Source organism: Ceratotherium simum, chromosome 26 (assembly GCF_057802395.1).
Source record: "Ceratotherium simum simum isolate JZ-2026a chromosome 26, ASM5780239v1, whole genome shotgun sequence".
Taxonomy (NCBI): Eukaryota; Metazoa; Chordata; class Mammalia; order Perissodactyla; family Rhinocerotidae; genus Ceratotherium; species Ceratotherium simum.
In genome coordinates, this window is record NC_141925.1 from 12,304,273 (window position 1) to 12,317,064 (window position 12,792).

The 12,792-nt window shown below is 38.2% G+C and overlaps 1 protein-coding gene across 8 annotated transcripts in view; it reads left to right on the forward strand.

Moving 5' to 3' along the window:
- The window catches only part of MRTFB (myocardin related transcription factor B), a 179,228-nt gene that overhangs the window by 15,965 nt on the left and 150,471 nt on the right, over positions 1–12,792 (forward strand). For 7 of the 8 annotated variants that reach the window (XR_015548522.1, XR_015548521.1, XR_015548523.1 and 4 more), the window contains one exon: positions 1,850–1,880. The exons of the other annotated variant lie outside the window; for it this stretch is intronic. Coding sequence is in view for 4 of the 7 variants with exons in the window: in XM_087416985.1 (XP_087273111.1) it covers positions 1,878–1,880 (3 nt within the window). In the remaining 3 variants the exon portion in view is untranslated. The remainder of the gene's footprint in view (positions 1–1,849; positions 1,881–12,792) is intronic. 8 annotated transcript variants of the gene reach the window in all.

A 12,792-nucleotide genomic window follows, 5' to 3' on the forward strand; every position in this document is an offset into this window, starting at 1 on the left:
TAGAAAAAGCCTAAAAGAGAAGTACCACTGCAAGATAATAAAAGATTTTTAAATGGATACCCTTGATAAGCTGTAAAATATCCTACATATTTGTGGTAAGAGGTGTGGACCTATTGAGTTTTATTTGTGATGAGTGAATAGGCTTACATTTTCTTCAGATGTGATTACCATCCTTGGTCCAGTTAGCATAGAATTCTCTAAAATCGACAGTCAAGAATATGCTGTGGCACAAACTGTTGTCTTTGATTCAACAGGGAATTTACTTAAAGCTTGCTAGTTGTTATTTTTTTTTTTAATATAAATCACTTTGGATCTGTCTACCTTAGTTTTTCACATCTTTTATATTTCCAAGCTCGAAGGACCTCTTGTAGCTGACAAGCTCCACTCTTCTGGTTGTATGTGCAAGTACTTTTTTTTTATATTTGTCCTTAATTCACTTAGGTTTCAAGAGATACGTTCCTTCCGGAATTGTAAGCTGTCAGTGTACAATTCTTTAATCATTTATCACTAGCACTTATTATTTTAACTTTTACTGTATTAGAAGAATCAGCTTATTTCTACTTATATTCTTTAGTTGTGTTATTTAAATGCAGTGACTAAAACCTTACAAATTATTTCCAGGATAGATGCCGAATGGCTTTGTAATTTGGTACTGGCCATTCTGCATGAAATCCAACACTTACAACAATGCCAGACAGGGGACATGTGCAATAAATGTTTATTTGAATTAATGAATTGTTCTAGGGCAGCTTGTGCTTATAATATCTTCAATATTAAGTGACCAAGCGTTCAGTACTGGTAGTTTAGCTAAACATTAGGGCTTCATTTGAAGCCAGTAAACAGACCTCTGTGCAATCCAGGGAGACCAGTTTGTTCACTTTTCCATCCAGTAGTAATTTACTTACACAGTTGTGTTTATATAGAGTAAAAGTCAAAGGAAAAGGTGTATTTGAGGCAATTACCTCAATTGCTTTGCTACAATGAAAGATTTTCAGTATGCTGATGAAAAAGGGACAATTTAAAATGGATACTATAAAATGTAGGCAGTTAGTTTTTTTTTCCAGCTTTATTGAAGCATAATTGACATTGCAATAACCAGCACATGTTTAAAGTGTGCAGTTTAAACACTTCTGACACATGTATACACCCGTAAAAACCATGACCACAATAAAGATAGTGAAAATATTGATCACCCCAAAAGTTTCTTTGTGTCCCTTTATAATTCTAGCTTCAGTCCCCTCTACCCCCACCTCCAGGCAACCACTGCTCTGCTTTCTGTCACTAGAGATTAGTTTGCGTATTCTAGGGTTTTATGTAAGTGGATTTGTATAGGACGTACTCTTTTTTGTCTGGCTTCTTTCAGCGTAACTATTTTGAGATTCATTCATGTTGTTGAGTGTATCAATAGTCTGTGTCTTTTTATCGCTGAAAAATATGGATATTCCGCAATTTGTATATCTGTTTACTGTTGATGGCCATTTGGGTGTTTCCAGTTTCTGGCTGTTACAAGTAAAACTGATCTGGGGCCAGCCTGATGGCGCAGTGGTTAAGTTCTCGCACTCTGCTTTGGCTGCCCAGGGTTCGCGGGTTCGGATCCTGGGCGTAGACCTACGTACCACTTATCAAGCCATGCTGTGGCAGGCATCCCACATATAAAGTAGAGGAAGATGGGTACGGATGTTAGCCCAGGGCCAATCTTCCTTAACAAGAAAGAGGATGATTGGCAACACATGTTAGCTCAGGACTAATCTCCCTCACCAAAAAAAAAAAAAGAAGAAAAAGAAAAATAACCCAATCTGAGCATTTATATACAAGTCTTTATATGGACATATGCTTTCTTTTCTCTTAGGCAAATACCAGTGGGATGGCTGGATTGTATGGTAGGTGTATGTTTAACTTTTTAAAAACTGCCGAATTATTTTTCAAGTTGTATCCTTTTACATTTCCCACCAGCAATGCATGAGAGTTCCAGTTGCTCCACGTCTCTGTCCACGGTTGCTGTGGTCAGTCTTTTTTAATTTTAGCCATTCTAATAAGTGTGTAGTGGTATCTCATTGTGCTTTTAATGCATTTTCCTAGTGACTAATGTATTGAGCATATTTTCATGTGCTTATTGGTCATTTATATATCTTCTTTGGAGAAATGCCTATTTTTAAATGTGGATTCCATTTATCAGATTGAGGAAATTCTCTTCTATTCTTAGTTTGCTAGGAGTTTTTATCAGGAATGGATTTTGGATTTTTTACATAAATTTTCTATATTTATTGGGATGATCATATGGTTTTTATTTAGTAGTTTGTTAATATGGTAGATTACATTGATTATATTTTGAATGGTAAACCAGCCTTGCATTCCTGGGATAAACCCCACTTGGTCATGATGTATTATACTTTTTATATATTGTTGAATTTGATTTGTTAAGATTTTGTTTAGAATTTTTGCATCTGTGTTCATGAGTGACATAACAGCCTCTCGTAATGTCTTTGTCTAGCTTTAGTATCAGGTTAATACCAGCCTCATAGAATAACTTGGGAAGTATTTCCTCTTGTCATTTTTCTGAAAGCATTTATGTAGAGTTGGTACTATTTTTTCCTTAAATGTTTCTGAGAATTTACCAGTAAGGCCATCTAGATCCAGAGTTTTCTTTGAGGGAAGATTTTAAACTACAAATTCAATTTTAAAAATGCATCTATTTTAGAATACAGCTCTTCAGGTTACCTATTTCTTTTTGAGTGGGTTTTGGTACTTTGTGTCTTTCAAAGAATTTGTCCATTTCATCTAAGTTGTTGAATTTATTGCCATAACGTTTTTCATAATAGTCTCTTATTATTATCCTTTTCATATCTGTAAAATCTATGGTGATATTACCTCTCTCATTCCTGATATTGGTAATTTGTATCTTCTCTCTTTTTTCCTGATTAGTCCAGTTGGAGGTTTAGCAACTTTATTTACCTTCTCAAAGCACCAGCTTTTGGTTTCTTTCATTTTTCTGTCTCTTTTTTTAATTTCATTGATTTTCTGCTCTGATCTTCATTGTTTTCTTTATTCTGCTTACTCTGTGTGTTTGTATGTGTATATATATATAATTTTAATTATTTTTCCTTTTGCTAAAGTTTTCTAACTTTATGCAATATGGTTCTTTTAAGGTCTTGATTAAACTATTTCCTCTCCAAGACAAATGAGGATATTGAGACTCAGAGAGGTTGAGACAAACAGTTGAAATGCATAGCCTTATTTCTGTTTTCTTACAGTATCATACATGCTATAAAGGCAAGTAAGAGTCCAATGGGAATACATAAGGGGGGCTTAACCTGTGAGGAGTGGGATAAGAGGGCCTCCTTGGAGAAATTGATGTCTGAGGGATCTCATTTTGTTGAAGTCTAGGGTGAATCTATGAGACCAAGTCCACAGTATTAGTTCTTAAAGTTTATTCTGCATTGGCTGCAGATCTCCCTCTTGGTTGCTGTATTCTGAAAAATGAGTTAGAATATTCCAAGAGTAATTCTGCATACAGCTAATGTTCCCTTGGGTTTAATTGACAAATCTGCTTTTTATTCTATTAAGACTGTTTGCAGTGGTCATGGTAACTATAGCTGTAACAGTAGTGGCAGGTGTTGCTGACAAGACTGTGTTGAATAGGAGGAAAATCTGGGGGCGGACTGTGGGGGGATTGTTTTAAAGATTTACATCAGTATCTCACTGCAAACTTAGTCTCACTTAGTAATGAGTATTTCTCTAACAAACTCTTCCTTGTTTAACGTGTTAAACTTAAAAAAAGTATTTTTATCATTAAAAAGACTTAATTCTATAATTATTTTATAAATGGAGTGAAGCCAGCATAATATAATAACATCTCAGTGTCCATATTAGAAGGCTGAGTTCCTCTCCAATCTGAATCAAGGTACTATATTTAGGGATTTTGAAAAATACATAACAGCTGTTTGCTGGGAGGCACTAGTATGGCTGGTGGTCAGTTGTAGGGAAGAAACAAAAGGGAAAAAAATAGAGGAGTTATTTTCAAATGGCCATGAGGGCCAAAGGTTACATGTATTATTTTAGTTTCTCTTAATAACAAAAAAAACGGCACATGAACCTGAACCCTTTTAAAAAATTTGTGGTTGAAAGAGCAAGCTACTCCTTTAATGGTTTGCTTTTCAAAATTCTAAAATTTTCAATCTCTTAATTTTGTAGAGGAGAAATCAGTAGTGGGAGTAAGCGGCTGGTTTGTGATAGTGCCAGGACCAGAACCCAGACTCTTGAGTCAGAAAACCTGGATTCCAGATTCTGCCTCCCTCCTTTCCATAGCCTCACCTCTTCCATCTGTAGAATGGAGATGTAATGGTACTTTTCTTCTGGTTGTGGTTTAAATGAGGAAATATATGAGTTATCACTCAGTAAATGTTTAATACTCTTTTGGGTAAGGAACCATTTTCCCCTTCTCAAGGACTCAAGGAAATAATTAAGGGTCATAGGCAGATAAGAAGCTACTTAATTTAGAGTTTTTGTTTCCTAAAGTAATTCCACGTCATCTACTCCATTTAGTTTCAGTATCATAAATATTTTTTTTTCTAATTACACAAATACAACCAAACTTCCATGCATTTATAATTGCTTTAAAACCAGTTAGCTCTTCAGGATCAAAGATTGCTCTTCAGTTTTGTTTGGCCTCCAACTTTGTAGTGATGTGTCCAGCAAACAATATGTGCCACAACAAATGTCGCTTTTTCTCGTTACACTCTTGGAGTTGATAAAACATTCACATGGTTTGTGTGTTTGTGCACTTTTCCCTCTCATGACTGGTACTTTGGAATGTGCATTTTCCTCCATGTGGGTGCTTCCTGTTGCTTTAACTTTCAGGTTAGAGGAGGATAAGGAGGTGGAGAATGTTGAGTGATAAAAAGTCTTGGAGTAGAGAGATCATTTGCATATCAGCTCCCTCTCATGGAATGCCCCCTCCCACCTTCCTCTCCTTCCTCTCTCTCACTCTTTAAGATGTAGCCCCATCGCTTACTTCCTCTGAGATCCCTTTGCTGATCCTTCTGCCCAGTTGGGTTAACCACCTCCCCCCTCCCCAGGGCTCCCATAACACCTTGCTCTCATCTAATATTCTTTATCACACTGTGTTGGGATTGTCTGTTTTCTTGTTTGTCTTCTTAAAAAACCTTCAAGTCGGGGAATTGATGTTACTCATCTCCATATCCCACGCCCAAGGAAACTCCTGATTGAAGGTCCTTAGGGAAATTGTGTTGTATAGGAAGCCTTGAGTTTGATGCATTATGTTCAGGGAATGGTAAGAATATACTATTTCTCTAACAAAGGTATTTCTTCTTCCATATTCCGGCTTCTCATTTTTTTCACTCAGAAAACATTTGAACTACAAGAATGAGCTCAGGGGCTTTCTTAGTGTCCTTGACACCCTTTGTGGTATTGCTCAGTGCTTGTTAGGTCCAGGGACTTCTGCAGAACCCTGGGATACACCCATGGAGTCCCGTTTCCACTGCTGAAATCAGGAGAACGGGAGTCTTACAGTAGTGTAGCTACACTTTTACATTAGGCACACTGGCCAGTTGGCTGTAAATACAGTCTGCCTTCACAAACCAATCCAGCAAAGCTGCAGTAAATTAGGTGTTGAAATTGGAATTACCAAAATTGAAAGAATTGGACCAGCCCCCATGGCCTAGTGGTTAAGTTCGGCGTGCTCTGCTTTGGTGGCCTGGGTTTGGTTCCCAGGCCACTCAGTTCTACACCACTCGTCTGTCAGTGGCAGCTCACATGGAAGATTGGCAGTGGATATTAGCTTAGGGTGAATATCTTCCTCAGCAAAAAAAAAACAAGGAATTGAAGGAATAGCAATTTTAAAGAGACGACTGGACCCTGCTTCCCTTTTCTGTACTGTCGAATAGTAGAGAGAATACAAGCTCTGCTGCAGTTGGTGAGGTGGATGCTTCACTTCCCTACAGGAGACGTTCTGCCTGGTTCCTGGATGCTGAGGCGTAGGAACCGTGATTGATTATTGGCTGATGTTGGAAGAAAAAAGAACATCACATGATGACGTGACATATGTATTAACGTATAATCTACCTGGTTAATGGATGACAATTTCTTTTCAAAGTGTGCTTTTGAGCCAGAATGAAAAAAAAACTTACAGAAGACAATTACAAATGAATTTTGACATTCATTTGTAATTGTACACTCTAATCATGGTTTAGATTAGAGACCGTTTAGGTATGAAATCCTGAACCAAAGTTTAGCCAGAAAGACGGAACATTGTCTATTGATTCAGATAGGGAAGACCTCTAAAAGCCTAATTTGTTTGAATGTCAAGGCCGAGCATAACTTCTCATTCTTTCCCTTTTCACCATTTCTTAGAGTTTCTGATAGAGGCTTTCTGATGGTTTCCTAACTTATTCCTGAAATTCATGTTCATCAGATGCTGCTCCAAAGCAGCAGAAGTGCTGATGAGTAAACACAGTAAGTGAGGCTCATGAAGTAGATTGATGCTGTATATTTCGTGCTCAGCGGGAAAACACAGTGAAGTTCTGTTAGTCTAGTCGTCTAGCTGAATCTTAGCTTTTAAACATATCAGTAAGTCTCAGTGTTATTTGAAGTCTTTATTATCTTAATTGTCGGGCTTTTACCTTATAAACCAAACAGCATCCCATTTGTCGTAAAAGATCAAAACCAAAAAATGGGAATTGTTTTTGTTAATATACAATTATTTCTAGTAGTAAATTTTGGGAAAGACATGTTTTTAAAATGTAAGCTTTGAGAGATTTAGTAAATTTCAGATGAGATCTTTTCCTTCAGGATTAATTAACTCAGGGACTTAGGCACCACAGTCCCCTTTCACTGGGTAGCTGTTCCGTTCACTGCATAGCTTTCCCAGTTAGGATGTGTGATCACCATCTGTGTTTCGTTGGCTTCCATGTTGACAAAATTATAGGTGAGTGTAGTTAGCCTACCCTTGAGCTTAGCTGTATTTACATTTCTACTTTGTTATCCTTATAAGAACTTAGGGCTGTGTACATACCACTAGTGCTTTTTATTATTGGTCTGATAATTAGGGGTGGAGGGAGTGGATGGAAGGAAGGAGAATATCTGTTAAAAAAAAAAGAAAGAAAGATGTGAACAAATGCTCAGAAATTGAAATTTAATATCATGGAAATCAGTAAACTTTCAGAAAGTAAGCAGCCTGATTAGGAATGAAAAATTGAACCCGCTTTTCTCTTTTGAGTAAAAATTACTGAATTGGTAGAGGCCGTGAGAAGCTGTCTTATACCACCCCCTTGCCTAATTTAGGCCATGTTTAAATTAGCCCAGAAAGGTCTCTCCTCTAATCTCTTTCGTATAGAATCATTCAGGACATCTTTTATAAAAGGTCGGTTGTCAGAAAGGAGTGATGTTTACTTTAAAAATAAAATGTCACAATTTCTATCTTTTGGTCTGTTGGAGTCTGAAATATAGCCATGGCCTCATTAGAAGTATTGTTCTCTTACAGATGTTTCAGATTTGTGAAATAATAAGATGCTGTCCTTTTGTTAATGGAAATTATAGTCAATTTATGTTTGAAAAAATGTTTGGATTTATTGTTAGTGGTAAAGTTAGCCTTCTTAAAGAGAGAGGAAGTTACAGAAAGTTAATGCTGTCATTCTGTCTCTTCATACAAAGAACAAAAGCAAATGATTGTGAAGTATTTCAGCGGATTGAACCTTAAGTTAGAGCTTGCATTTCCCAGTATTATAAGAAGCACTTTTCCTAGTTGCTATGGAAACAAATTTAAATTATTGAGTTGAAAGTTATGATGTAGATCTTGGTACAGATCTGCTGTGGAGGATAGATGTTGCAAACTAAGAATCTGAATGCTACTCCTACAGCTATTTCAAGAACAAACATTGGCCATGCACTTGCTGTGTGATAGGAACTGGGCTAGAGACCTAGGTACACACAGATGAAACGACAAGGTTCTCCACCTCTAGGAGCTCAGATTCTCATGGGGAAGTAATAAACAGACACATGGACTAGAGCAGGACCATTGATAGAATGTCCGCGTGTGCGAGGTGCAATGGGAGTATTGTAGAAGGCGGATAGGGAGTGCTTGAGGCGACTTGAAGGATGTTGTGGAATTTGCCTGATAGACAGGGAGGTGGGACGAAGATGGTGTTCCCGCAAAGGAAACTGCACAGGTAGGGGCTAAGAGGCGCAGAGTTATTTTAAAGCAGTTCTTTTAAGTCACTATACATTTTTTTAGCTGTACAGTTAGGAAGTATTTGGAGGATCTCAAGTTTTTGAGTTCATGAGCCGGTTGAATGTAGACTCTGGAATCAGCCTGCCAGCTGCCCCACTTGCCTGTGTAACTGTGAGGTATTTAACCTCTCCAGACCTAATGAAGATTAAGTGAGAGACTGTCTGGGCATAGTTCAAAGTCTGACATTTAATAAGCTCTCAGTAAACGTGAATTGCTTTTTAACAGCGTCAATATTATTGTTTGTTCTAGCTTTCTGGTAATTTTGAATGCTTTTGTAACAGTGAGGGTACTGTGTAAAATGTATTCCACGCTTGCTGGATTATAAATCTTGTTTCTAATGCCCCCTTGAATACCTATTGTGTGCTCAGCACTGGGCTGGGACTCAGTATGGAGAAGTATGCATAGCTTCTATCCTTAGGCTGCTTCCAGCTTAGTTGAGAATGAAAATGGACAAATGTGAAATAAAGTAAGTGTACACTGAACTGTACTATATGGCCGTCTGTGCAGTTGTTAGGTATATTAATTAAAGTACTATAGTTGCTTGTGTGGCCTAGTTACTGTTTCCAAGGGGGTCTAGGCATAGGTTACCAGAGAGAGAACAGAGGATAGAGATAGCAGTTAGGCGGAACCAAAGGAGCTGAAGTCTCAGAAAAAGAAAATTAAACAGCAGAACTTTTCTGTGTGGTGGACCTGCCTGGGGTAAGAGGGAAGCAGTTGCCCCTGCAGTGTGATTCCAGAGCTGCTGCCTAGAATCTCTCTCTCTCTCTCACATCTGGGTAATTGAAATTCCATCATTTTGCAGGGCCTCTAAGAGATCAGCCACATATCTGTCATTTTCCTTTTAGAATGAAGGGAATTATATCCTTTTTTGATAGTAGCTTTTGATCAGATATAAGGAATGAGCACTAGGCATAGAATAGGAGGTGGGCACAGTAGGTGAGGTGAATATACTAGAAGACGCTTCATTTGGTCTCTAATAACTCTCCAACATAAAGTTCAAGAACAAATACTGAATGATTGCCTTGCGCCAACTACTCTGCTAGAAACTAGGGATAGATAGAGATGAAAAGATGAGCTCTTCCACCTCAGAGACCTTAGAATCTTATGGGCAGATGAAAAGGTAAAGATAAACGGGTAAATGTAGTGCACACGGGGTGGCAGTTGCTGGAGAGGAGGGTGCAGGAAAGGTCGATGGCAGTATGGTGCAAGGTGCGCCAAGGAGAGGGCCCATGAAGGTTGTTGAACTCTGAAAGACACACACTCCTTTGTTGTCTTCTCCAAGTAGGAATAGGACGCCTCGAGCTCTCCTTCCAGACATCGGCCACCACTGCCTTCTGTTCCCTCTTTATTTCAGGGGGTTCAGGCCATAGCAGTGGACTGTGGTACTTCCAGGGTTGGAGCTTACAGTGAGTTGAGCTGCTGTCCACCCTGCTCTGGTCTTCTAGACCAGGGCCATACACTTCCCTGAGCCTTGGATTTGAAACAGCTCCTGGGCCTGATGCTGAATGCTAGGAAGGGGTAGGACTGGGGCGAGTTAAAGAACATCCAGAAAACTTGGTAGTATCTATAGTTTTGCACATCTGTATTGCTCTTTGCTAAACAGTCCAAGTGTATGGAATTCTCTGACACACTTGAATCTTGAATATTTGAATAACATGAAATGTTAGCATTCAGGAAAGAATACTGTGAGAAGGAGAGGTTGAATTTCATTATAAGCTTCAGTTCATTTAACAACCCTTGTTAGAAAATTTCTAAATGCATAGTAGTAAAATAATGATTTATGCACAGAGAGAACTTAGAGCTGATGAACAGCATAATCATCTTTGTGTTGTATACGTGTTAACTGTGAAATCTGTATGTGAGAGATGGCCATGGAAGCAGACTGCAGGGTAACTTGGCTACTTTGTAAAAGTTTGGGAGGGGACATTTAAGGCCTGTACCCCGAGGAGGTTACTTGTCTTTCCCCTGGGATTCAAGATTTTTATTTTTAAAGAGAATACTCAGTTATGTCTCAATTATCTCTCTCTTCAGTTAGAGTCTGAAAAGCTATGTTTAATAATAAACTTGATGAGTGTATGTGTGTTTGTGTTTCAATCAACACAGTTTCATAATAGCAGCAACTACACCAACAAAGAAAACCTTTCCCCCATCATCTCTACCAAATACAGCAGCTTGATATTTGGGACTGTTAAAACCAAAAATCTTAATGTCATTTACTGGAAGAAAATGTGAACTCCTTAATAGTAATCTGAAAATTATATAATCCATTTTAAACTTTGTATCACATTTCTATTTTATTTTCTTAGTCTCTTTTTCTGTTCCTGGCTTAATTTAAATATCAAAATTATTGAAAGAAATTGTTTGCTCTTTAAAGGATTTGAAGCTTAACTATCTAAAGGCTTAAATATAATTTCTTCATTGTTTCTTAGCAATTCCTATAAAAATACAATATTATTTTCATACAGGAAGTTGAAAAAGCAGGCTGTTCTAAAGGAAGCTGTTGTGTAGTTCCTTCCTTTCTGAACTTTAAGCCGAATGCTTTTCCTCTCTCCAAGTTCAAGGGCTTAGTTTACGTGCATGAAAATAAACTGAACAGCACCTGTCCGCTTAGTCACAAAAGAGAATATCTTGAAGCTGCTAAGCAAACAGATGTACTTAGTTTAAGCTTTTGAGATGTTCAAAGCATGTGGTGAAAAAAAATAAATTTCAAAATGAATAGTATGAGGAATAATGTTAGAAGGAAACATAAAAACCAAGGGGTCAAGTTTGATACCTGAATTGTGTACATTTTAATCACAATACTGTCATCACTGCAGGGACTGGTACTTCGAAAATTTGTCCTTGAAAACTGAATTGTCAATATTTTACCAAAGAAGGATTTGATATATTTTATAGTTTTTTCTTTCTTTTTAAAAAATTTGTTGTTGCACATCTTTGGAGTAAGAAGAGGAGAAAAAATAATACTTCTGTTATAAAATTATTCAGCATTATCTATTGACTTAATTCAGGCAGCTATTAATGACTTCAAATAGTTCAGGACAGTCTAAATATCTGTTTTAATATGGACAGCTTGCTGAAGTCTGAGGTAGCTTGTTAAAGTCAAGTTGTCCATATTTATTTAGTGTAAATAGTTGTGCTTGGTTTCCGTAAAGCACTGGAAGCTGTATTGGTTAACTTCTGTCAAGGCTCAGAGATCACTAGGAAATTACCTAGAATCTCCTATTTTACTAATGAACATTGTCTGGAAAAAAATGTAGAAACCTTGCTAGAAATATTATAGACTGCTTTTTGTTATCAGCATAGTTCTACGAGCTGACAGTATGAAGAATACCAAACACAAATTCCAGTTTTTGCCGGGGAATCATACTCAGGCTCAAAATTTCTATCACAAATGAGGCAAACACCATCTTAAATTCTGTCACTGAGTCGGAAAACGAGGGGAAGAAAGAAACAATAAGGGTCAGTATGGTTTGCCCTTTAAATCTCAAAATCATTGTAATGATCCTTAGAGTAGGGCTTGCGTCTTATTTTACTCTATAGGCTTGAGAGTTTCTAGAAACTTCAAAACAGCGTCTAGAGATGTAGCACAGTCTGAGCTGGTCTCCCTGTGAAGGGATAAGGCAGGCTTATCTTCAGGAAGGTCCTGGGGTAGTCAGTCCAGCAGCTTTGAAGCCCTGATGGTCAAGAGCTAACTCTCCTGGACCGATGTGTGCAGAGGCCAGAATCAGGTGGTGAGTTCCATAGTGTAATTTTGTCAGAGGAAGTGTGCACCTGAGGGTCTGAAAAGGCAGCCGAGTATGGTGGGAGGATCTCTGGAGGCAAACAGGAGACAGGGTTCCGGTCCCAACTCGATCACTAGCTTACTTTGTGACTTTGGACAAATCACTTCACTTCTTTGGGCCTCTGCTTCCTCGTTTATAAAGTGAGGGAGCTGAATCACATGATTTCAGAGGTCTTGGCCCCTTCCAGCCTCCAAGTACTATGATTCCAAGAACTTTACCAATGTAGTGCCATGCCTTCCATCTTGTAGCAATTATACCACCCGTCTCCTAGAAGTTAGGTTGAAATTGATCCACAAAATGCTGTCAGTCACCAGATGCCGTCCATGTCTCTCTGGGAAATGTCTTTTGTCTTTTCCTTTCTTCCTTCTCACTACTCTTGCATTTGACCAGGCTCTCATTATACTTGTCAGGATGATTGCCTCACCCTTTTGCCTTCCGCCCTCCCTGCCCCAAGCCCCCCATCCTGTTCCTGTTCCAAGTGTAAATCCCTCCTTTCACATCCCATCCCATCCCATCCCGTGCTCTGAGTCTCACCTCCCTTACATACTACTTTCATTGTGAGCATTTCCTTATTCAGAAATCGTCAGCCTACGATGTGTTTGGCTTTGAAGATACTCTGTAATCTTGTCCCACCCTACCCATCTAACTTTATTTCCTATCACTTTCTAACATACCCTGGTATGTAATAAGACCAGTTTTATCACTGTTTTCATAAGCATTCCATATTCTTTCCTACTTATGTAACTGGTTCATTTTGTTTCTTTC